We start from the raw sequence: 26069 nt of genomic DNA, 5'->3' as shown, positions 1-26069 counted from the left end.
GTATTCGCCGCGGAGTGCGCCTACCGAGAATGGGAGAGTGCTTCAGCAACAGGTGCCGGAGAAAGACTGAAGGGAGGAAGTGGCTGCTTGCTTGCGCTGAACCGCTCCTCCCCCGGGGGGAAAAAGAGGTTCGAGGGTCCCTTCCTCGGCTGCGGAAAAACAGAAGAAAACTCGTGGAATTAGGAGTTGGGGAAGGGCGGGAGGGCGGGCTGAGGTTTGACCTAGAGACTCCGGGCAGTGGGAGGAGACGCCATGGCCTGGATCTGGCAGTGGCATTTCCAAGCGCTCTTTATCGGCCTCACCTCGACAGGTGAGTCGACAAGAGGGGAGAGAAGCTGGTGGCTAAACGCATCGGAGTAACTTTGATCTTTTCTCCTGCTTTTAGCTAGTAAATAGACTCCCTACTTTTGTGCTCCCTTACCTGGTTCTTCCCCGCTTGTCTGTCTTTTTTAAAAACCCATTTTCCTCCTTACACAGCCTCGAGGCTGAGCATTTCAGAGTATTCAGATTATTTCTCAATTGTTTAAAATTATTTAAACTTTACTTAGAAGAGAAATGATTGCTGATGTAAAATCGCAGTTTGGCGACTAGGATCTTCTTGGGATTGATTAGTCTCGCCTCCTTAGCATTTCATTTGAGTTGTAAGGTTGCATGTATATGGAGATTTATATATATTAAGTATTTGTTAAGTATTTTAGATTTATATATAGTACATACATGTAGAAGTTTTGTCCAAATCAGAATTGTTAGAAATGCACATATAGTAAGTTTTCTTTAGATGAAAATTGTGATGTAATTGAATGCAGAACTTTGGATTATCTTGAGGACTATACAATAGATTGTTAAGGTAAAAACTCTGGGCTTCCCCCAATAGTGAAATAACCAAAGTCACATACCATATAATCAGTGGTAGGATTCAGCCAGTTCGCACCAGTTTGTCAGAACCGGTAGCTAGTTTTTTGTTGCTCAGGCCCAGAATACACTTCCGGAAGGGGCATCCTCACAGAGAATTGGTTGTTCACATACTTGAATCCCACCACTGCCTATAATGTACGTGCATCAATTTTATATTGCCTGTTTTTCACAAACTCTTGCTTACACATATACTATATTTGCAAACACAGCACTCAAACAAATTTGTATTAAACATAGTTTAAAAGTTTGGTGGTGGCTAATGCAACTAGAATCTGTTTCAGCGTATTGTACCTTGCCAAGTGGTAGGAGAACAAAGATGTATTTTCTTCCATGCTGAGAGGAATATCAACAGAATAGAAGAGTTTTGAGAAATTACTTCTTTCTGACCATTATCTTTTTGGAGCACTGTCAAGGGAGGACTAACAACTACAATTTTTTTCAGAGTTGCTACAAAGAGATCTTTTGAGATGTCATTTCCTCAATAGTATCTTATAGTATCACCAAGCCAGAGCTGTTGAGAGATAAAAATCTATGTTGATAATTTGTTACTATGGCAATGGTTAAGTGGTGCAATAAGTTCTATAAATAAGGGGTCCCCAAACCCCGGGACCAGTACCAGGCTGTGGCATGCCAGCAACAAGTCCACACAAACAAGAAAAGCTCCATCCACAGAATGCAGGCAGCACACAAAACCATGGCCCCTTTGGTCCGCAGAAAAACTTCTCTCCACGTAACCGGTCTGTGGTGCCCAGGGGACCTCTGCTATAAATCACTGAATAAAAACAGTCTATGGATGGACTTCCATCTCAGCCTAAAGAGATATTCTATTCTTTCAGGGATACTCTCTATGGAATTGAATTCTTAGATCAGATATGAAGGCCGGAGATCTTTCAGAAGTTATATGATTATGTTTTCCAGTAGCTGTAGTTCCTGTAGAGAAGAATTTCAGTAGATCAACAATTAGAAAGTGGACATGTTCTATTTTAGTACTGTTTTTCAAATCATGTTCCGGTCTATAATAATATACAGAATGTTTTACACAGAGCTCTCTTCATAATGTTTTTTTTAGCCCCAACTTGAAAACTATTTTCCCAATTCATTAAAGCTTCCCTGGAGGTATAATACTTAGATTATTTGCCCTCCAAATGTAATAGACTTAATGTGCAAAGACTAGCCTAGTGAGGTATGCAGATGTTCCAGTTCAACAGCTATAATGGACACTCCATTGGAAAAGGGCAGGGTAGCCCATAGAGGAAACATTTTACATAACTGAGAAACTGCTTTAATATTTCTCATATAGAATTACTTTAAGCACTGTTTATAATTCAAAGGAACAAAACTGCTGAAATAAAATGAAACGCTCTTCTTTTTATTCTCTGCAGTCAGTAATATTTGAATTATTCCACATAAGGCAGCATGTATTTATTTATGTTATCACAACTGTGATAGCTTTCACATTAGAATATTTATTTTATGTTATCTCGTATACCTATGTTATAGAAAGTTCACTGGATTATAGCTAAGATAATAGGTATATCTAATATAACTGTATGTATTAATAATTTATCTTACTTAAAAAAAATATAAAACCACCCAATTCATACCTTATGACTCTGGGCAGTGTGGGTCAATACTTTTACGATGTTTTAAGACATTGCAAATTTAAAGCATTCCCTTTTCAGTCTTCCCCTAGAACAGGAGTGCAAACTCAATTTCATTGAGGGCCGCATCAGCATTGCAGTTGCCCTCAGGGGGCCGGGTGGGCGTAGCCTGGGTGGGCGTGGCTAGAGTGCATATGGCCTACTGGGTGGGTGTGGCCAGCTCTACATCGTTTGCATCAATGGGGGCCTGGGCAGGAGTGGGACAGATCTGAGGGTCTCTGGCAGGAGGAGGGTCTCTGAGCCAGGGCCAAGGAAGTGGGGGCCGTTCCCTCACTGTTTCCAGGATGGTTTCATGGGCCACATGAAACCACTTCACGGGCCGGATCTGGCCCCTGGGCCTTGTGTTTGACATGTCTTCCCTAGAATGATAAATATTACACCTCTTTTCTGCCAGCATTGGTTATGAGTTTGTTTTGGGATCCAATTCAAGGTACTAATTTTGACCTTTAAAGCTGTTAGCTTTGACTTTCATGGCATGAGACTAGGTTATTTGAGGGATAGCCTCTGCCTGATTACATCTGCCTGCCCCATCAGGTCTGGAAGAAAAGGCATGTTGTAAGTCTCATCTGCTAGGGAATCACATTTGGTGATCCCAGGAGGCAGGCTTTCTCTGCTGCGGTGCCCACCTTATGGAATCTTCCCCCTTCCCAAGTGAGCTTAGCTCCTTCCCTTTCAACATATTACAAACCTCAAGACCTGGCTATGTTATCAGGCTTGGAGGTCCCAGGAAGATTTTGCAATGACTCATTTATGCATTTGCAGTATTGCAAAAAATCTATAGGAGCTGATGAAGTGATGGAGTCAAAGATGCAACACCTATTCCACAATGCTGTTAATTGTTTTGTGGGAAATATTATAGGAGATGACCAGGCTGAGCCAGAGAGTGGGGTCAAATGCACCATCAGTCTGGAGCAAAAGAGAACTATGTCCAGCCCAGCTTGAAGCCTGGATTCTTATGTAGTGCCAATTTACCTGGACCATTAGTAGATCGGATTCTTGTGTATAGGTAGAGTGAAATAAATTTGTAGTACTTTTGAACCCTATCCTGGTTCCTGATTTCTTACACCTGACAAATATTTGGAGACAAAAAGTTTCTTTTTTGGCAGATACTAAAACTGACTTCATTTTCACTTTTTCACATTTCTTTCCTAGTTTGCAAGGAAATGTATAGTTTGTAACTATAATATTTAATATTGCAGAATACTATGTGTTGTTTGCGTTTGTTCCTGTAGGTTGTTTCTCTGTTCTCGTGACAGTGCCAGATACTGAGCGATACACAACTTTATTTGCTTCTGTGATCCTCCGATGTGACTATAGTACTTCAGCACCACTGCAGGATGTAGTTGTTACCTGGCGCTATAAATCTTTTTGCAAAGATCCCATTCTTGATTACTATACTATTGGTGAGTAGTTCTGCTAAGGATCAGCCAAGAATTACTATCTACAAAAGTAGCATGATATAAGGAAGGAAATTGATTTTTTTTCCATGCACAAAATCCTCAAATACTTCCCCTGGAATATACTATAACTGACGCATCAACAAACTGCTCAAAGAAAAAGATCTGACTCAAAAATGAGGAAGGAACATTAAAAAGAAATGACAGAGTTTGAAATGCCTATATTGAATCAACCATTTACTAGGCTGCTTAGTTGGATATATTACTACAACAGAGTAAATAAAACATGCATGAAAATTAGATGTAACATTTCAAAGAAATAGCCCCAATTTACAAAATAGAGAGCATTGTAATAAATGTTGAACATTCTATGAAACAGAGAAACAGTCTACTGCAGGGGTGTCAAACTCAATTTCATTGAGGGCCGCATCAGCATTGCGGTTGCCCTCAGGGGGCCGGGTGGGTATGGCCAGGGTGGGCGTGGCCTACTGGTTGGGCGTGGCTAGAGTGCGTATGGCCTACTGGTTGGGCGTGGCCAGGGTGGGCATGGCCTACTGGTTGGGCGTGGCTAGAGTGCATATGGCCTACTGGGTGGGCGTGGCCAGCTCTACATCATTCGCATCAAGGGTGCCTATGGGGGCCTGGGCAGGAGTGGGACAGATCTGAGGGTCTCTGGCAGAAGGAGGGTCTCTAGGCCAGGGCCAAGGCAGTGGGGGCTGTTCCCTCACTTTTTCCAGGATGGCTTCATGGGGCCACATGAAACCACTTCGTGGGCCGGATCCGGCCCCCGGGCCTTGTGTTTGACATGTCTGTAATAGTAGATATATGCTTAGAATGCAGAAAGCTCTAGATTCAATTCTTAACATCTCCAAATATAAATGGGAGATCTCTGCTTGAAATGCTTGTTGATAGCTATTAAGAAACTAGAAAAAGTTATGGAGTGACTGGGTATATCACATCCTCCTTCATGAATGCCACATGAAACCACTTCGTGGGCCTTGTGTTTGACATGTCTGGTCTACTGTATGTGGTGGATATGTAGAAATTCTCTAAGTGTTGGGGAAAAAATTCTCTGTTCAGAGAATTTTAGTGATCACATTCAAAATGGAACTGCATTTTTATTAGCTGTAATCATAGAAAACAATAAAAATAACAAGATATATGCTTACAACTGTAAGGACAAACACTGGAAGAAAAACTACTGGCAATATCAGATTAGGAACTTACTTTTGGGGAATATGCAACAATGGTGAAAATAATAAATATACATAACGAAAGCTTAACTAAACTTAAGCAAGAATAAATTCCACATATTAGCATGGTAAATACATTTAGTGTATGGTTTCTAATGCCAAAAATTAATTAACTACCTATATTACTTTAAGAGTGGTTTATTCTCTTCTTTGACATTTACTGTATGTACAACATAGTGGGAATTTTGGTATTAAGCTCAAAAATATACGCTACTTTTAATATCACAAAAACAATGCAATACACCCTGCTTGTATCTTTTATTAATTGAACTTCAGTAATTATCTCTTTATTCATAGATGATTTTTGGGGGAAAAGGCATCTTTATTTTAAATAAAATAAGTACAGAGTACTGTTGATACAGAGGGACGCGGTGGCTCAGTGGGTTAGGACGCTGAGCTTGTCGATCAGAAGGTCGGCAGTTTGGCGGGTCGAATCCCGAGTGCCGCGTAACAGAGTGAGCGCCTGTTACTCGTCCCAGCTTCTGCCCACCTAGCAGTTCGAAAGCACGTAAAAAATGCAAGTAGAAAAATAGGGACCACTACGGTGGGAAGGTAACAGCGTTCCGTGCGCCTTTGGCGTCTAGTCATGCCGGCCACATGACCACGGAGACGTCCTCAGACAAACGCTGGCTCTTCGGCTATGAAACGGAGATGAGCACCGGCCCCTAGAGTCGGAAACGACTAGCACGCATGTGCGGGGGAACCTTTACCTTTACCTTTACCTTACTGTTGATACACATTTTAAAATGAGGAAATGAGTATATACTTGTATATGCTGTATTTATATATAGATAGATAGATTTTATTAGTTTTTATAGGGTTAAGGATAAGGTGGGGTCTGGATTAGGGTTAGGATTTGGGTTAATTTAATTTTAATTTAATTTAATTTACTTTTAATTTTATTACATTTATATACCGCCCTTTCCCGAAGGACTCAGGGCGGTTTACAGGGTATTTAAAATCAGCAATACAAATACAAAAGTTAAAAAAACAATTATAAAAGATTAAATCATCCCTTAAACTAAAAACCCAGGTTAAAAAATTCTCAGCCTGGGCCAGAAAGCTCAGAGAGCCAGGTCTTCAGGTTAGGGTTAGGGTTAGGGTTGGGGTTTTTCCAAATAACATTTTCGATATTTAGCAAACAGCATAATGTCTGGATACATGTATTTAACTAACAGTAATAGCTATAGTTAATTATCATAAACAATATGTTAATCAATAGCCTCCTTCTTGCTAATATATATTCAGAATTACATATTACATTCCTTTCTCTCTGACTTGTTTTTCTAGCCATTGAAATTATCTCATGTTCTAAAATACACTGAGTCTTCTTTCTCTTTAATCTTTAAAGTCAATCTATCCATTTCTGCACACTCTAGCATTTTCTTAATTAGTACTTTTTAAGTTGGTAAGCTTTCATTTTTTCAATGTTTGGCAAATACAATTCTTGCTGCCGTTAATATGTGTAGCATTAGATATCTGCAATCTTTCTCATAATTAGCTCCTATTATTCCTAACAAAAATAATTCTGGTTTAAAGTCTATTTTTTTAATCATTTTCTCCAACCATAAATGTATTTTAACGCAAAATCTTTTTGCTTTGGGGCATGTCCACCAGATATGATACTAAGAACCTGGTCTTTGTTTTAATTTCCAACACTTGTTTGAAGTATTTTAAAACATTTTTGCTAATCTCACTGGCGTCATACGCCGACTATAATACATTTTATATAAGTTTTCTTTATATGGCACTGCATTAGTTAATTTAATATTTCTTTCCCATAACTTTTGCCAATCTTGTAATTCTATATTATATCCAAAAAAAATTGCCCATGTTATCATTGTTTCTATCATCGTTTCATACTTGTATAAGCTGTATTATTGCTAAATAAAGTTTTAGCTATTAAAATAGCCACTTCCCTGGACTGTGGTTCAGAAGTCCACCTTTTGTGTCTAGCTAGGTTTGGGTAATATAAACCAAACTGCTTGTCTCCAGAATTGAGATTTTGAATGAGGAAAGCTTTATTATAAGCCCACCTGAAATTAAGCAGCAACAGCCTAAAGCCACCGCTGTCAAGAATCTAATGACTGTTCTTTGGAGCTGAGAATAGGAGCAGTCTATGCACTCCTCCTCCTTGTCTCCTACTATACCTGGGTCTGCCTTCCATATCCAGATTGCTACAGTACTCAGCAAATCACTCCCCCTCCAAACTCTTGTCAACTCACATACAAGATAGAGGATCCCATCTGCCATCTCTATTCAAAATGTCGCAAGTCAGAATTAGGAGAACTATACCAGTAATGAATTAAATTAAAATGAAACTCATTGTTTATTATTACTTAGAATTGTTATGGTCATTGTTTATTTCCATTAAAAAGCCTCCCAGGTCCATCATTTTCCATTCCCATTTATTGACAGCTCCCAAGAGCTTAGCCTATATTCAGTTATTGGTGTTCTGTACCTGCCTGCTACCGGCCCTGCAGAAAAGGCAGGGACAACCCCTTTTACAAGAAGGCAAGAGGCTGGAATTAAGCCTGCCAAATTTATTAACATAAAAACACAGAGCAAAGAGAGCAAACACGAACCATGAAACAGGAGCTTTTCAAGCGGTTGCCTTCAGCAAACCAGCCCTCCCACGCATTCCCCTTTTATACAGTTCAGGGCGTGGCTTCTCTCTGCCTCCTTCCGAGGTGCCCCATTGCCTTCCTCTGTTTACTCCTGATTGACTGCCTCCTGCTTCGGGCATCCTTGAACAGGGCCAGCTGTGGGTCATCTTCATCCACGCTGTCAGGCTCACACAGCTGGGTCTCCGTCGTGACCAGGTGGGAGGGGCCTGGCTGAGGGCTCTGTGGAGCCTCAATATTATTCTCAGCAAGCTCTTCAACACCCCCCTCCTCCTCCTCTGAGTCGTCCGACCCAACTGCCGAACCCACAGGCTGACCCTGAAACACAACAATTGGCATGGTTGACATAATATACTGTTCTAAAATGTATTTTCTTGTTTGCAGTTTGATGTGATCCGTGAACTCATCAATTGTTTGTTTAGTAAGACATGCTTCAAATATATGGCTTATATAACACAAGAGACTTATTTTGTTACAGATTTGCCAACTCTTGTTCCTTTTTTTGCCTACCAATGAATTTGGCACACCAGTTGCTTATTTCAGTTGTCTTGTGCCTTCCCCCCCCCAATTGGGATATAGTTAGGATTACCAGTCATTGGTTATCTGTTTTCTTAAAAAATATATGTAGCTGTACCATCATCACAACAAGGATATTGTGCCAATTGCTTACTTCTGCAATGAGCAAAAATGTTTTGGAAGTGAGAAGGTCTTTGGAAGTGAGATTATAATGCTAGTGTGGTCACAAAAGGAACAAGAGGCAGTTTGTTGTCTTTTTTAAATCTGTTGTAAATATTGGAATTTGCTGCAATCAGACCTAAAAATCAAAACTAAAGAACCTCTGAAGAACATAAACAACTTTTTCAAGAAGTTTTGTTACTTAATACAGTCCTATTTTTCTACTGCTTCCACTATTAAAGGAAATTGTACAAAAGTACAAGGAACGGGGAAAGTTGGTTTCCAAACAGTATAAATAATTTGACATTTTATTTGCAGCCTATCAGGCAAATCTAGATCTTGGCCAGGATCCTTCCAATGACTGCAATGACAACCAGCGGGAAGTGCGCATTGTTGCTCAGAAAAGAGGTCAGAATGAACCAGTGTTGGGTGCTGATTACAGGCAGCGAAAAATCACAGTGCAGAATAGTAAGTGATCTTTTGATGTATTAAAGGTAAAGGTTCCCCTGCACATGCGTGCCAGTTGTTTCCAACTCTAGGGGCCGGTTGTTCTGTACCAGCCTACTACTGGCCCTGCAGAAAAGGCAGGGACAACCCCTTTACAAACGGCAAGAGGCTGGAACTAAGCCTGCCAAATTTATTAACATAAAACAGAGCAAAACAAGACACGAACCATGAAACAGGAGCTATTCAAACAGTTGCCTTCAGCAAACCAGCCCTCCCACACATTCCCCTTTTAAACAGTTCAGGGCGTGGCTTCTCTCTGCCTCCTTCCGAGGTACCCCATTGCCTTCCTCTGTTTACTCCTGATTGACTGCCTCCTGCGTCGGGCGTCCTTGAACAGGGCCAGCTGTGGCTCATCTTCATCCACGCTGTCAGGCTCACACAGCTGGGTCTGCGTCGTAACCAGATGGGAGGGGCCTGGCTGAGGGCTCTCATCAGCAAGCTCTCCAACACCCCCCTCCTCCTCCTCTGAATCTTCCGACCCAACTGCCGAACCCACAGGCTGACCCTGAATCACAACACCGGTGCTCATCTCCGTTTCAAAGCCGAAGAGCCAGCGCTTGTCCGAGGACGTCTCCGTGGTCATGTGGCCGGCATGACTAGATGCCAAAGGCGCATGGAACGCTGTTACCTTGCCACCATAGTGGTCCCTAATTTTCTATTTGCATTTTTACGTGCTTTCGAACTGCTAGGTTGGCAGAAGCTGGGACGAGTAACAGGCGCTCACTCTGCTATGCGGCACTCGGGATTCAACCCGCCAAACTGCCGACCTTCTGATCAACAAGCTCAGCGTCCTAACCCACTGAGCCACCGCGTCCCTTCCTTTGATGTATTAGCAGTCTCAGAAATCCCTTCCAAAAATTAGTCTTTTTTTTTTATTGAAAAGTTTTAAAATACAATTTTCCTTTAAAAAAAACCCCCTTCCCCCTCCCTCCTCCCCCCCTACCTCCCCCCCTCCCTCCCTCCCTCCTCCCCCCCCCTACCTCCCCCCCTCCCCCCCCCGACTTCCCAGAGCTGAATACAAGGTATATATATAAAAAGAAAAAAAAGAAAAGCAAACATAAGCAACCATGTACTAACAACTATAAATTCTAAAATCCATCACTCTAGCTTATATAGGATAAAACAAACCTTAGCAATATTAAATATATATAAAAAACTAAAATAAAAAAACACTTTCTAGCTTATATATGATAAAACAAACCTTAATAATATTAAATATACATTAAAAACAAGAAAAAAACCCCAAAATAGAAAGAGGAAAAAAAACAGAAAAAAAGGGAAAAAAGAATTATTCAAATACTATATAATACTTCTCAACCCTATACTTGTCCTAAATAGACTCCATCCATTTTGTCCATTCCATAATATAACGTTCTTACAACTAATCTTTCAAATTAACCAAAATCTTCGCCACCTCAACCAAATCAGAAAACTTTAAAGTCCACTCTTCTGTAATCGGCCGTTCCTCTTCCAGTACCACATCTATAATTATTCCATACAATAAAAAAAAGATTGCGAACAAAACTTTAACCTCCATTTAGAAATCTTCTATATATTCCACCAAACTTTAGTCCAAAAAAACTCACCCTTTCCACAAAACCACCACATATAAAAAATATATTGCGTCTACACCCAGATCTTTTCCCACCTCCCATCCTTGACTATGAATACGTCGTAGAAATTCCATAGACTTCTGCAAATCCTGCTATTTTCTCTTCTTAGAACGTTTTGCAGCAGCACGCGTCACCCTCTGTTCTATAGAATCATCCGACGAAGTTGTATCTTGATCTCCTCCAACACCGTTGTCTTCTATCTGACCACCTTCGACCTCTTGATGCACTCCTTCTCCAGATCCCTTTTCAGCTTCCAGAAGTGTTAATGGCGTTGCATTTAAAACATTATTATAGAAATCACGCGCTTGCATCACAGTAACCAGACGGTACCTTTTACCTTCGTGCGTCACCATCAACCCAACTGGGATCTCCCATCTGAACCTTATATCTCGTTGCTTGAGCTCTTGCACAAGAAATGTAAAATCCTTCCTTCTCCTTAAAATCTTTGGAGGAATTTCTTTTAAGACCAAAACTTCTTGATTAGCAATCACAACTTTAGTATCATAAGCAGCTCATATAACTTCATCTCTAGTTTCCCTTTTTGCAAAATATACCACCACATCTCTAGGCAACTTTCTCTGTCTAGCAATCCATGAATTCACACGAAACACTTTATCCATGCCTCCTTTTATTTCAGATGCTGGCTGTTTCAACACTACTTCAAAAGCCTCAGAAACCAGCTGCTTTAGATCTTCCTTGGTATTCTCCTTTAAACCTCTAACTCTAATGGCAAACTGCATCTGGTAATATTGAGCAAGACTCAGTTCTTTTTCCACTTTATCTTCATTCTCCAATACTTTTGCTTCTAATATAGCATTCTTTTGAGTCAAATCTTCTAGCTTTTCCTCCAATTCTTCCACACAGCGAGCCACTTTACACACTGAAGACAAGATGTCTGCCTTCATCACTCTGAACTTCTGTTCCATCCTCTCCTCCATTCTCTCCTCCAATTTCTCCTCCATCTGTACAAATCTATCATTAATTGAGTCCAAAATTACCTGGGTGTGTTTTTCAAGAGCATCTTGTAAGTCCTTTGATGTCAATACATCAGGAGGATGCAGCGCCTGCAGTAATGATTGTTGCACAGGAGAAGTTCCAGCACTCCGAAGAGTTTTAGGGGGTGGTTTAGTCGCCATCTTTTACCAAATGTGACGCACTTTCACTTCAGATTTATAATCCAAAAAAGTCCATCAAGCTGGAGAGTAAAATATAATAATCCTCTTCACCTTTTCCTCTTGTATCGCTCTGCCTGCTCCTTTAATCCATAGTCATTCCTTCAGGCAGGGGTGGTCGCAGACACCTGGCTCTGCTCCAAGAAATCAGGAGCAGAGGCGCCGGCCAGCTGGGAGCAGCCCAGGCTACGGGGGAGTTCAATCCTTCAGCCGCCCAAGCCATAAGCTCAGGCGGCCCTGGAGAACTCTACCCCTACCTGGGAGCTCGCCCCCTCCTCCCGAGGAGGGGGCTTCAAATTCGCCCGAACAGCTGATCGGCGCTGTTTCGGGCGAAAAAACAACAGCTGACCCGCGGGCAGCCCAGGAAGGCTGTCTCCGTCGCCGCGGAGCCACCGGAAGCCCTATCCCAAAAATTAGTCTTAACAAATTATGCATTATGTAGCATAGTATGCTTTTGACACTCCTGTCTGATGCTTTATGCAATCCTCATTTTATTCTGTCATCATACCATATATATAGGAATATTTGAATTATTAATAAAAATTGAAGGGCATCAGATTAAAATAATATGTTTAAATGATTGTTACTAGTAAGAATGATTCTTACTGGTAAGTATTTACCAGATCAGTATTTATGCAGCTTACAATTATTCAGCACTATTTTATGTCCATTGTACAATAAATTTTCCTCAGGATTATTTTCTTTGTCTGCATTAATTCAGATTAGCACAGTGTAAGATCAGCCTCCAATTACAGTGATTCTTACCATGCCTGAGCATTGCTCAAGATTATAGTTGCTGACTTCTTATTGCTGAAAATATTTTATTTATTCAGAAATTTAGGTCATTGTCAGAAACTAACATTGGTAAGGGTTTCATTATGTTGTTTTCCATTTTATATAGGAGCAGATCTTGTAATTAATGAGGTTATGTGGTGGGACCACGGAGTCTATTATTGTACTGTTGAAGCTCCAGGAGACACAACTGGTGATCCAGACAAAGAAATCAAGCTCATTGTTTTGAGTATGTAGCATCCTTTTTTGGTGTCAAATTTTAGGATAATTTTCTGTACCTACCATGCTGTTTTTGAATAAATAATGAAAATAATGCAAGAACTGTACACTGATTGTCAAGATGCATGCTATTAAGTTCAGCTGGAAATTCCTGATGAATACAATTGGATTGCAGCATTCAATTAACTGTGGATGTGTTAAACTATTGATGTTTTTTTAAAAATCCCATCTCATCCCTATGGTGGTACGTATCTTCTTCACTCTTAGGTTCTGTATCAGAGGCCTGGGAGTTTGAGGGTTCTTAGTTGCTCCTAGCACTTCACTTTTCTGGAGAAACAGCTCCAATCTTGTTTCTGGGATCTGTTCAAGCCATTCTCCCAGCCTAGGAGTTACAGCTCCAAGAGCTCCGTGCACCACTGGGATCGCTTTTGCCTTTGCTTTCCACATTGTACTTCTCATACTATTTCCTGATGTTGCTAAATCACTTGGCACTGCTACATGTATCACCACTGCTGTCTTCTGGTCTTTGTCTGCTATCATAATGTCTGGTTGATTGGTCGGTACCATGGTTGGTATTGACCACAGGATCTTAACCACAACCTTCTATGGAATCTCACATCTGGACTTGGGATATTCTAGCACATTGATGTGCAGATGTTCCTATATATAATACCAACTGCTTGGTTGTGCCATTCAGTGTATGCTGTTCCTGCCTGCATCTTACACACTGGCACTGTCTCTGGACCTGTTTAGACATTCTGCCTCTTGGGTCCTATCTAGTGTGGAAGACTCCTACAGATCTGATGCTTAGTGCCTGTTCTTGAGTTGCTATGATCAGTGCCATCTTTTAGTCCAGCCACTAGTAGGATTTCCTAATATCAATCATCTCAGCTATCTGTCAGTGACATATCTCATGCAGGGTCTTGCCCTACCATGGCACTTCCTCTGCTTGATCTTATTCCCTTGTCTGGCACTTCAGGCACTTTTTCAGCAGCTCATCTTTGGGTGCCATCTTATTGATGTACTTCTGGATGTTCAGAGCTCTGCAATTATTTTAAGTTTCTAATGTTTCCTTCTGTGGTTGGCCTTAGCTCATGTGGTATTAGCTGCTACTGCATTCCTTCAAGGTCATCTATGATTCTGTATACCTGTCCATGATTTCAGCCTTTTTTTTAGTGGATTAATGCAAATGTATATTGCTATTTGGATACTTTGGAACAATGTCATCTGACTCTTCTATGATCATTATTTCTAACAATTCTAACAAGATATTACAATAGAAAATATAATGAAATATCTAATTAATCCTGGAAGGGAATGTTTAAACATCATATTAGTTGCAGAAAATTATAATAAATAATGGTTCCGAATATTTTCATGGAACCTTAGCTGAACACCTTCAAATTTGGTTTATCAAGCTTGCTAATTTTAACAATACTAAACTGTATAATTGAAGAAGAAAGGAATAGATTGCATTCTTTTTCTTACAACCACATGGAAAGTTGTGAATGAACTGAGATTTGAATCATTCTGTCTGAATGTAAGCACTTGATATGGAAAATCACATCAGGAAAAATTGGGAACATTTTATTTTTATTTATTTATTTTTATTTTTAATTCCATTTATATCCCGCCCTTCTCCGAAGACTCAGGGCGGCTTACAAGCTTAGCAGTAGACTTCATTCTATGTATATGCCTGCTTATTAGGGCTTTCATACACCCCCCAAGCGGCATTATTACAAAGTCAGCTTAATTGCCCCCAACAATCTGGGTCCTCATTTTACCTACCTCGGAAGGATGGAAGGCTGAGTCAACCTTGAGCCTGGTGGGACTCGAACCTGCACTAATTGCAGGCAGCTGGTGTTACTTAAGGAGGCATTAGTCCACTGCTCCACCAAGGCTCTCAGTCTGCAAGATGAGTCTGCAGGTACCTAGGAATGGAGAAAGCAATGAATACCGAATAACCATTTTTTTTTGGGGGGGGGCTTTTTACTTGATGCAGACTGGTTGACAGTAATCTTCATCATCCTGGGTGCCCTCCTCCTCCTCATGCTAATTGGAGTATGCTGCTGTCAGTGCTGCCCCCAGTATTGCTGCTGTCACGTGCGCTGTGCCTGCTGCCCAACCCGTTGCTGCTGCAATGAAAAAGGTAATCCAGAATCCTTAAAACATAATGCGCAGAAGAGGCACGCTTAAATGTAGGTTGCTTCCATGTGTACTTCAGTGACTTCAGGAAGTCAGAACCAAAAGAAATACAACTCAGTCATGCCCAGAAAGTACATTGTTCCAGATTTAGTGTCCCTCATGTTTCATTTGTCCAGTTGTTTTCTATTTTAAAAAAAAATATTTAGAACACACTTAGGTATTTTTAAAAAAGCATCCCACATAAAAATACCTGTGGCAGCAAACTTCATATAATTAAAGTTCAGTCAGTGCAGAAAAGACTTTCATTTCTGCGTCCACCAGTCTAATTCAGGCAGCAGTATGAGGAGGACTTTTGCAGATTTTAAAGTATAGAGTAGCATGAAGGGAATTTTAGAACACGATCCCCAGACCTTGCAACCATGTTTTGTTTGCCATTCCCTTTCTCCACATATTTATGCCTTATGTAGATCACATCAGAGCTTTTGTCTGCTGTGAGGCAGCTTTTTGTATTAATGGTCTGCTTTTTTTTAAAAAAAACACCTTGCTTGGTGGTGAGCATTTGTAGTATTGACAGTGCTTTTTTTATAAAAAAAAAAAAGGTGCCGGAACTGACACACGTCATACAACCCGCCTTGCCTACCCTACAAGGTTCCATCCAAAAAAGGTGCCAGAACTCTGTTCTGGGCGTTCTATGGCAAAAAAAAGCCCTGAGTATTGACATAGAATAGGGACGCGGTGGCTCAGTGGGTTAGGACGCTGAGCTTGTCGATCAGAAGGTCAGCAGTTTGGCGGGTCGAATCCCAAGTGCCGCGTAGCAGAGTGAGCGCCTGTTACTCGTCCCAGCTTCTGCCAACCTAGCAGTTCGAAAGCACGTAAAAAATGCAAGTAGAAAAATAGGGACCACTACGGTGGGAAGGTAACAGTGTTCCGTGCGCCTTTGGCGTCTAATCATGCTGGCCACATGACCACGGAGACGTCCTCGGACAAACACTGGCTCTTCAGCTTTGAAACAGAGATGAGCACCGGCCCCTAGAGTCGGAAACAACTAGCACACATGTGCGGGGGAACCTTTACCTTTACCTTATTGACATAGAAGAAATGCAGCAGGGTTCCAATGTGGTGTGGACAGTAAGGACCTCAGAAGAAATGGTTGCCAATGCTTCAGAAATTCTGTAACACTGCCTTCAGTCCTTAAATATATAGAACAGCTTTCTTTAACCTTTCTGCCTTGGAGGAATCCTCGAAATAATTTTCAGGCCTCAGGAAACATCCCCCCCAAAGTTGCAAAAAACTGGATAACTTCACAATACAATTTCACTTCTACACAATCCATGTTTTACATTGCTTGCAGTGACAACAAAGTGGAACAGAGTGGCTGAATTGCAATGTGTAAAAATTCTCACCACTGCGAACACTAGCATTGTGTAACAAAGTTCAAAAAATGCTTTTTTGTGGGAGGAGTTTTCATAGGCTTTCATAGGACCCCCCCCCCACCAACCTGTCATAGAATCCCAGACTGTGTTTTCTATAGTTAAAGTTTCCCCTGCACACATGTGCTAGTCGTTTCCGACTCTAGGGGCCGGTGCTCATCTCCGTTTCAAAGCCGAAGATAGTTTACGTTTACGTTTTATTTAATTTATATACCGCCCTTCTCCCTGGGGACTCAGGGCGGTTCACAGGGCATATAAATAAAAATACAATACTATACAAAAGTTAAAACAGAGATTAAATCAATGCCCAATTAAAAAACAATAATACAATCTAAAATAACAATTTAAAACCCAGCTCCCCCATCAGGCCAGACCAGCCAATTCAAACAAATGGGTCTTCAGACCACGACGGAAAGTTCGGAGGTCCGATGCCGTCCGGAGCTCCACCGGCAGTTGGTTCCACAAAGCCGGGGCACCCACAGAGAAGGCTCTCCCCCTGGGGGCCGCCAGTCGGCATTCCCTGACCGGAGGCACCCTGAGGAGGCCCTCTCTGTGGGAACGCACAGGGCGGAGGGGAGTTGAAGCCGGCAGCAGGTGGTCCCCGAGGTACCCCGGACCCATGCCATGTAGGGACTTAAAGATCATAACCAAGACCTTGAACCTCACCCGGAAGACAACTGGTAACCAATGCAGCTCGCGGAGCAAAGGTGTAACATGGGAGTACCGGGAAACTCCCAAGACAACTCTCGCGGCCGCATTCTGTACCAGTTGGAGCCTCCGAGTGGTCTTCAAGGGAAGCCCCATGTAGAGAGCATTACAGTAGTCAAGGCGAGAGGTCACGAGCGCATGAGTGACCGTGCACAGGGCATCCCGGTCCAGATAGGGCCGCAACTGGCGCACCAGGCGAACCTGGGCAAAAGCCCCCCTAGTCACGGCCACTACATGATCTTCTAGGGTAAGCCGTGAATCTAGGAGGACTCCCAAGTTGCGAGCCCTATCCACGGGGGGTAAGAGCTCACCCCCCATAGAAAGAGATGGAACATTTTGAATGTCCCGGGATGCCGGAATGCACAGCCACTCAGTCTTGTCAGGGTTGAGCTGAAGTCTGTTCCTCCCCATCCAGACCCGAACCGCCTCCAGGCAACGGGACATCACAGCGAGGGCATCACTGGGGTGGTTTGGGGTCGAAAAGAAAAGTTGGGTATCATCGGCATATTGATGATACCCAACTCCAAAACCACGAATGATCTCACCCAGCGGTTTCATGTAGATGTTGAACAGGAGAGGCGAGAGAACCGACCCCTGAGGAACTCCACAAACGAGAGACCTAGGGGCCGATCTCTGCCCCCCTGCCAACACCGACTGCGAACGTCCCAGGAGATAGGAGGAGAACCACCGAAGAACCGTGCCTCCCACTCCCAATCCCCTGAGACGCCGCAGCAAGATACCATGGTCGATGGTATCGAAAGCCGCCGAGAGGTCTAATAGGACTAGGACAGAGGAATATCCCCTGTCTCGAGCCCTCCAGAGATCATTCACCAGAGCGACCAATGCCGTCTCCGTGCTGTACCCGGGCCTGAAACCCGATTGGTAGGGGTCCAGATAATCCGCTTCATCCAGGACCAGAGGGAGCTGATGCGCCACCACACTCTCAACAACCTTCGCAAGAAAGCGAAGGTTGGAGACTGGACGAAAGTTGTTCAATACAGCTGGGTCCAAGGCAGGCTTCTTGAGGAGAGGTCTCACCACCGCCTCCTTCAAGACGGTGGGGAAATAACCCTCACTCAAAGAAGCAGATATAACCGCCTGGAGCCAGCCTCGTGTCCTCTCCCTAGCTGCATAAACCAGCCAGGAAGGGCACGGATCCAACAAACATGTGGAGGAGCTCAGCCTCCCCATAATCCTGTCCACTTCATCAGGGGTCACAGAATCAAACTCTTCCCAGATAACATTGACAAGACCGTCCGTGTCCTGCTCGCCTGACTCTGCCCAGCTGGAGTCCAAACCGGTCCGAATCCGAGCGATTTTATCCGACAGATGTTGACTAAATTCCTCAGCACGACCCTGCAAGGGATCCTCCCTCACCTCCTGATTAAGGAGCGAGCGAGTCACCCTAAACAGGGCGGCCGGGCGATTATCTGCGGACGCAATGAGGGTAGAGAAGTAATTACACCTCGCCACCCTCATCGCTGCGAGATAAGACCTAATATAGGTTCTTAACCGCAACCGGTCGGGTTCGGATCGGCTCGACCTCCAGCAGCTCTCTAGGCCCCGTTTCCGACGCTTCATCTCCCGGAGCTCTGCGGAGAACCATGGAGCTCGCTGGGATCTGCGCCGGGTCAGGGGCCGCAAGGGTACAACCCGGTCAAGTGCCTCAGTGGCTGCCCTTTCCCAGGTTTCCACTAAGGCATCCGCCGAGCTGTGAGCAATGGAGGCAGGTGGGGACCCCAGCGCCGCTTGGAATCTATCAGGATCCATTAAGCGTCTGGGACGGTACCATCTAATTGGTTCCGTATCCCCACGGCGGGGGGTGGCAAAACGGAAGACCATCCGCAGGAGATGATGATCGGTCCATGACAGGGGCATAATAAATGGAGAGCCCCCACCAAGATCATCCAACCACCGTCTAGATAAAAAAATCAGGTCAAGAGTGTGGCCTCCCTCATGAGTTGGTTCAGAAATTACTTGCGTCAGGTCCATGGCCGTCATGGAAGCCATGAACTCCCGAGCTAGCTCAGATGAGCCTCCCAGGGATGGTAGATTGAAGTCTCCCAAAACTATAAGTTTGGGAAACTCAACCACCAACCCTGAGAGGATATCAAGCAGCTCGGGCAGGGCTGCCGCTGCACGACTAGGCGAAATGTACGTCAGCAGCAAACCCAACTGCGCCCCAGAACCAAATCTCACAAAGAGAGACTCACACCCGACTATCTGAGAAACGGTGGTCTCCCGCGGACATAAGGTCTCCCTAATAATAACCGCCACTCCCCCACCCCTACCTTGAGCTCTTGGCCGGTGCAGCACCCGGAAGCCTGGTGGGCAGAGGTCAACCAAAGGGACCCCACCCTCTGGGCCCAACCAAGTCTCCGTGATGCAAGCCAGGTCCGCCTGCTCACCCTCAACTAAATCCCTAACGAGGGGAGCTTTATTAACCACGGACCTGGCATTCAGGTACACCAGCCGGAGCTCAGGAGGCTGCACATCCTCGCTCCCGGAACCTCGGGGAAGAAGCAGAGGGTCGGAGCGCCTCACTGCTTGCAAATAGCGGGGACGGCCCTCCCGGTAACGATACGGCCCCCTGTCTATCCGCCTGCTGCCATTCCCCGTCGTGGGAATTGAAAATCCCACGACCCGCTCATGAGCCCCGGCGACAACGCCACCCCGTTCTCCCCCCGTGCCATCAGACCCAAGGCTGGTCTGAACCATGGTAGATCGGCCACCCCCCATAGCCAAACCACCGCTATCTCCCACCCCGCTCCCTAACCTTATAAAAAATTTGGATAAAAAAATAATCAGAGGCTTCCTAGAATTACATGGATAGCCCCTGCCCCTGCCCAGCCATCTCTCAGAGACCCAAAACTCGGGCCCGTCATCAAGGTCATCAACATTTAAGGAGGCAGGTCGCACCCAGGAGAGGGGGGCACCCCTGAGGGCGTACAAACGCGTACTCGTATATTGCCGCATAAGTATAGAAGTCCAAACAGTCCAGGATAGGCATCCCTAGTTGTCCATGGGAGGATTGAACATGACAGAAACCTGGATCCACCCAACTTCACTGCCACTCAGTTGGGTGGCCCCCAAGACAGGCCGCAGCCCGTTCTCTCACAACGGGTAGAGGCTCCGTTCCTGGGGGTGGACCAGATATCCTCTGGGTAGGCAAACCCATAGAGCTCCCACCTCTATGTGGTTGCAGATGGAAAAGTCCAGCCACTCTCCCACCGTGGCCGATACCCAGGTATGTCGAAAGTCCAATGGGAGAGGGGAGAGGATAGGTAGGCAGATGGTAAAAAGTGTGTCCAAGGCAAGGAGGATAGGCAGGCCAGAGTAAAAGTAGTCTAAATCACCAGCGTCACTGCTAAAGCAGTCCAAAGATGATACACGATGCAGGAGCCCCATGTCGTCCTTGCTCCGGTAAGATGACTCCCGGTCGTCTTCTTCGCCAGCCAAGCGGTCCGAAGACGCCGTCGCCATAAGAGGCGGCCTGAAGCAAGAGAATAGGTCCACCATCGTCGCCAAGGTGAGTAATAATAGTTACTACCATGTAATTGAGGCCTAATCATAATATCTTGTTCTTTCAATTAGGTGCATTCCTGTGAAAAGGAATGTAAGGGGCTTTGGCTGGAATGCAAAAGTTGAAAGACCTGTCACCTTCATATTGATAAAATGAACATTTTATCATTGATCTTAAAAGGATCTTAAATCTAAGTCAATTGAGCTTAAAATTCTCATTGCTAAGCAAGACAGTTAAGTGAATTGGATCCCATTTTATGACCTTTTTTCTACAGTCAATAAGGAAATCGATGCAATTGTTAAGTGAATCATGTTGTTAAGCCAATCTGGCTTCCCCCTTTAACTTTGCTTGTCGGAAGCCAGCTGGGAAGGTTACAAATGGTGATCACATGACTCCAGGAGAGTCAAATGTCATAAAAACATGACAGTCGCCAAGCACCCGAATTTTGATCATGTGACCATAGGGATGGTTACAATGGTTGTAAGTGTGAAAACTGGTTGTAAGTCACTTTTTTCAGTGCCATTGTAACTTTGAATGGCTGGAACTCAAGGACTACATTTACTTTAAAATGTGAGAAGGAACTGGATAATCATTATTTTTGAAATGCAATGATTTTTTATTGTAACTCTGAAAAATACAAAGTAATTCTATCAACGACAGTTCTGTGAGGGGCATTTAAATGTAGTTCAGGTATAATATCAATTATTATTTTTTCTATTCTCTAGTCCTGGAACGGCACCACTTCATGAAACAAGCTCGACAACTTCTTCCATGGATGACACACCACTCTCAGTCATCTTCATACCAATTAAACCCACTTTTGCAGAGAGGTAGGAGCACCCAGGGATGCTGTCCCTTTGTTGAAACATTTGGTTTTTCCTTTGATTTAGAGTGTTTCCTCTATGACTTTATAAATGCTTCTTTTCCCAGAGGCACAATAGCACAGTGTTGGAGAATCTATGTGCCGTTTAGGGATGTTTTTTAACATTTGAAGCTATTTGTCCATGGAGATCAGATAATATTAAATATTATCTGGATCCCAAGAAGTTGTCCAACATGTATCCTAATTTGCAGTCTAAATGTTGGAGGTGTGGTAGTTTAGAAGCTACTTATTTCCACATGTGGTGGACTTGTAGAAATATAAAAGCTTTTTGGATTAAAATTTGGTGGAACATTCAAAAGATTTTTAAGAGAAAGATAAAGTTTTCCCCGCAATTGTTTTATTGGGTATTGTTGTAGATTGTGATGTTAAAGAAACTAACTTGATGTTGAATATGATAACAGCAGCACGGTTACTGGTGGGACAATATTGGAAGAAGGATAGTTTGCCCACTATAGAAGAATGGGTGTTTAAAGTTTTGAATCTTGCAGAAATGTCTAAGATTTCTGCTTATTTGAAAGATCATTCGCAGGAAAGATATATTTCAGTTTGGAGGAGATGGATAAATTATATTCAGAACAAATATGGGACTAAAAAGTTCCATTTAGCTTATGAGTAGATTTTAGTGGGATATTGTTATTGGTACGTTGTTTGTCGTTATGTTAAAGGGGAGTTAAAGCACATTATGAAATTGGTTAATTGTATATTATGCATAATTTTTATTTAGAATATGATTATTGTAACTATAATCCTGTATTTAGCTCTGGGAAGTGGGGGGGGAAGTGGGGGGGTTTGGGGTGGGAGGGATTTGGGGATATATTGTAAAATTTTGTTTTTGTAAAACTCTTTAATTAAAAAAAAAGATAATATTAAATATTCAGTTTACTATTTGGGACAGATTATTTGTCTTTTGAGTATTGGCTTTCTTTTTCGTGAACTAAATTTCTAGCTTTTATATGATTACACTTGAATATAACCAGAACATATCCTGCCATTGGCTTTTTGCATGCCACTACTACAGGGTTACATACAATTTTTGAAACTTTGATCCTTTTGAGACTTGACCATAGACATAATTAAGTAGCATAATGCTGAATCAGTTGAGAGAAGCTACCCTTTTCAGTTTGTGTTATAAAAGTGCTTTGCTTTGCAAAGGTTCTTTGTGCTCTGTGCAAAAGTAACTTTTTAAGTGTGTTGTATTTAGGAGCGTGCCATCTATCAAAACAAGAGAGAGATTATTTGATCATTAGTATATTTATATCTTGCTTTTCTATCCAAAGGTACTCCCTGTAGCTAGAAATTAATTGAAACATTTTATATTATGTTTTCTGTAATTTATGTTCTTCAGACATATCTCTCCAAAGCAGCCAACCATTAATGCCTCCACTTGCCCAAATGCCTTCTAGCAACAAAATCTTGGACCATCTTGAATCTGAGATCAGGAACCTTAATCTTTCTCAGCCTATACTACCTTCACATCCTGTTGGAAGCAGTCGGCATCCCAGCATTCTCTCTTCTCTGGGTTCAGAGATTGTGGAACGCAGAGTAATCCAGTTGCCTCCTATTGTTGAGCATATCTCATCCTCTCAAAGATCTAGCAGGTCATCACGACCAGGGAGGTCGACACATACAAGACCTCGGAGCAACACAAATGAAAACCCGAGGGAGGAAAGAAGATGGAGGCGTCGTTCATCTTGGGATGATGACTCTCCTTCCAGCTATGATCAGGAACTATGGGACAGGCATAGAAATCACAGAACTGAATCACAAAGATATGGCAGCCATCATGATAGATATCGGAGTTCTACAACAGATATAATACCCACCTCACGTGGCAGAAATAGTTTTGATTCCCATCTTGAGACCAGAAGAGGGTACTCTGGACAGCACCACTCCGGGAGAAAAAATCAACATTCACAACGACGAACGTATCAACATGACAAGAACTTTGGTCAGCAGGATCATCGAAGACATCGCAGCTATTCTCCACCATCCTCCTGGGAGTCATGGAGCTCCTCTGGAGAACAGGAGTACTCCCGGAAAAACAATAGGCCACATCGTCAGCAGCATTCCCCAGACTGGCAACATGAAAAACCGCCTAGTTATTGTTCTGTTGAAGTTACCCCAACCAAGAACCAGAAACTCAGAAAGTCAACAGAACAGTCGGTAAATTGAGTTATCATAGCTTTTATGAATACGTGAAGTATTCTGTCCTGAAACATACATCCTGGACTGTAAGAGAGAGGAAATAGAGAATGGGATACAGAGGGAGGGTGGTGCTTCATAGGGGAGATGCTGCCACCAAGCGGGCACAACTACAAGGTCCAATAAGATGGTGTTATTTGATAGAAGGGATCCAGGGCATGACTTCTCTACTAGAGCTGGTGGGGCAATCAGAAACAATGAAAGAAAGGTGGTGCCTCAAATAGCCTGGCCCTGTGCCATGTAGGGCCTTATAAGTAATAATCAGAGCTTCACAAGAATTGACAATGCATGTCATATTTTTTTAATTAATTAAAAATTAATTAAAAATTAATTTTTAATTTTATTTTTTTAAATTAATTTTTAAGTTAATTAAACATTAATTTTTAATTTATTTTTTTTTAATTCCATTTCCATTTGTAAAGCTCTATGCTGTTTTCCACTCAAATCAAAGAGAGGCTCTTCAGTGCTGTCAGCTTTTTTACACGTTCAAAATTCAGTAACTATTAAATAGCATCCTTCACTCCAATATGCTAAGGATTGGATGGCTTCAAATCATGCAAGTGTAAAATGTACTTTAAATTAATAGTCCTAAATGATGAAGTCCATTATAAATGGCTGCTGACCTGTCATCTTTCCTGCCGTCTCACTAATAGCAGTTTTCTTTTTTCTTCTAGGAAAAAGGCAGTTCTCGCAGTGGGATGAGTGTTGTCATTTAGCCTCTTCACTCTTGCTACTGAATATAATGAGATTTCAGTGTCTGGCTGAACAGCAGATTTTCATTCTGTCTTTTAATGTTATTCACTAAGTCATGAACAGGTTTATTTCACCATCACCCTGCACCTTCTTGTATTAAAATTTTTTAATCATTTTTGCACTTTGAAAAATGCAGTAAGCTGTTTTACAAAACAAATTGTTTTTACAAAACAAAATACGGAAACTTGAATGATTTCCTTGCCTAGGTCTTGAGTCTTACCTGGATCTTAATATTCTTACTAAGAATACAAATCTGCAACAGTTCATTAATTAGTGGGGTAGTTTCTGTTACTCTAAAAGATAACACTTTTAATCCTGGATTACACATACTGTGTAGTAAGATTTCTAGAAAATTTTGAGTCAGAAAACTTTCAGATACCAGTGCATATATCTAGTATCCACATTCTGTACAAATCTTTTAGCTACATTATTTGATGTCGATAGAATGTAGCCTAATTTGTCAGCTTTGAACATTAAAAAAAATTAAAAAGTTGATAAGTGAAAAAATATTTTACTGTAACATTGGAAACAATGTTGGGCAATAGGTAATAAAAATAACACACCATTGCTGTGTACCCCCAGTACATCAAGGAAAGTGGGGAAAGTGGCTAGAAGGATGTATCTTTTAATGAGTGTTAAAACATGTCTAGTCACATTTAGACCGTATCATTCTATGTCTGAGGCAGATATTCAGAACTGCTCAAACTACTTTCATCATTGGGAAATAAGATATAAAGTGAAATATTGATTGTTATAACTGTTGGTGTGATGCTGTTCAACTTTTTTAATTATTTACATGAGAAGTTGAGAATGACTATCAGATTTGCAAACGGTACAAAATTAAGTGGAAATTACTAATATGCTAAAAGAGAAAACTCAGAATGATTTGTATAGATAATGTAAAGCTAGAAGCCAGGTAGAGATAATAACAGAATGAAACTAAATGATGGTAAATGCAAAGTTACTGGTGAAACAAATGCACAAATGTAAGATAGGTGACACTGAGCTTGATTGTAATACTTGTGCAAAAGATCAAGGAATAGTTGATTAAAATCTAATTATGAATCAGAAGGATGATTAGATTGCAAAGTAGGCAGTTTGATGTTAAACTTCAAGACAAGTATAGTTTCCAATTAGGAAATTTACTTATTTGTTACATCGCATTGCTCAGACTCCACCTTGATTACTGTGTTCAGTTTGGGCACTATGTTTTACAAAAGATTCAAAGAACCAGGGAAAGGCAGTGAGGATGGTAAAGTGTCTGCAAACTAAGTCTTTACAAAGTGGCTGAGGAGTCTGGGTCCTAAACTATTGTACCGGGACAGAGTATATGACTTTGATTAATACCCTGCCTTCAGATTCTTTGCATCCACCATACCTCCTCTGATATCACTACCTTCTCTAGACTGAGTAGGAAAATCAACAAAAGGTACTTGAATGGTAGTAGAATTGTTTATGAAGTCAGGGCTCTTGCTAAACCAGGATTTCTGTTTGTGTGGAAGCCTCTAATCACAGTAAAGTTTATGATAGGAGGGAGATCAAATATGGGTGAGTTAGAAAACATATGAAGCCCCATCCTTTTTGCATTAATTTATCT

The 26069-nt window shown here is 42.2% G+C and overlaps 1 protein-coding gene across 1 annotated transcript; it reads left to right on the top strand.

The window, feature by feature from the left end:
- Window positions 1–226: 226 nt before the first annotated feature.
- ILDR1 (immunoglobulin like domain containing receptor 1) lies at window positions 227–25732 on the top strand. The gene is made up of 8 exons (XM_083362761.1): window positions 227–310; window positions 3809–3979; window positions 8844–8993; window positions 12719–12838; window positions 14831–14977; window positions 21360–21464; window positions 22863–23680; window positions 24394–25732. Exons 1-8 carry the CDS (start codon window positions 253–255, stop codon window positions 24433–24435), a joined length of 1611 nt encoding a protein of 536 aa, XP_083218887.1. The 5' UTR covers window positions 227–252; the 3' UTR covers window positions 24436–25732.
- Window positions 25733–26069: the final 337 nt, after the last annotated feature.

This window comes from Vipera ursinii (assembly GCF_947247035.1).
Source record: "Vipera ursinii genome assembly, chromosome: 4".
NCBI lineage: Eukaryota > Metazoa > Chordata > Lepidosauria > Squamata > Viperidae > Vipera > Vipera ursinii.
Note: the sequence above shows the minus strand (reverse complement) of the source record. Positions and strands in the feature narration are given on the sequence as shown.

What these genes read in the sequence shown, in the direction of transcription:
- ILDR1 (XM_083362761.1), top strand. Translation starts at nt 253, where the DNA reads ATGGCCTGGATCTGGCAGTGGCATTTCCAAGCGCTCTTTATCGGCCTC. An exon ending in TCTTGATTACTATACTATTG is followed by an intron (nt 3,980 to 8,843) that starts GTGAGTAGTTCT and finishes TTTTATTTGCAG; the next exon opens with CCTATCAGGCAAATCTAGAT. An exon ending in AAAAATCACAGTGCAGAATA is followed by an intron (nt 8,994 to 12,718) that starts GTAAGTGATCTT and finishes CATTTTATATAG; the next exon opens with GAGCAGATCTTGTAATTAAT.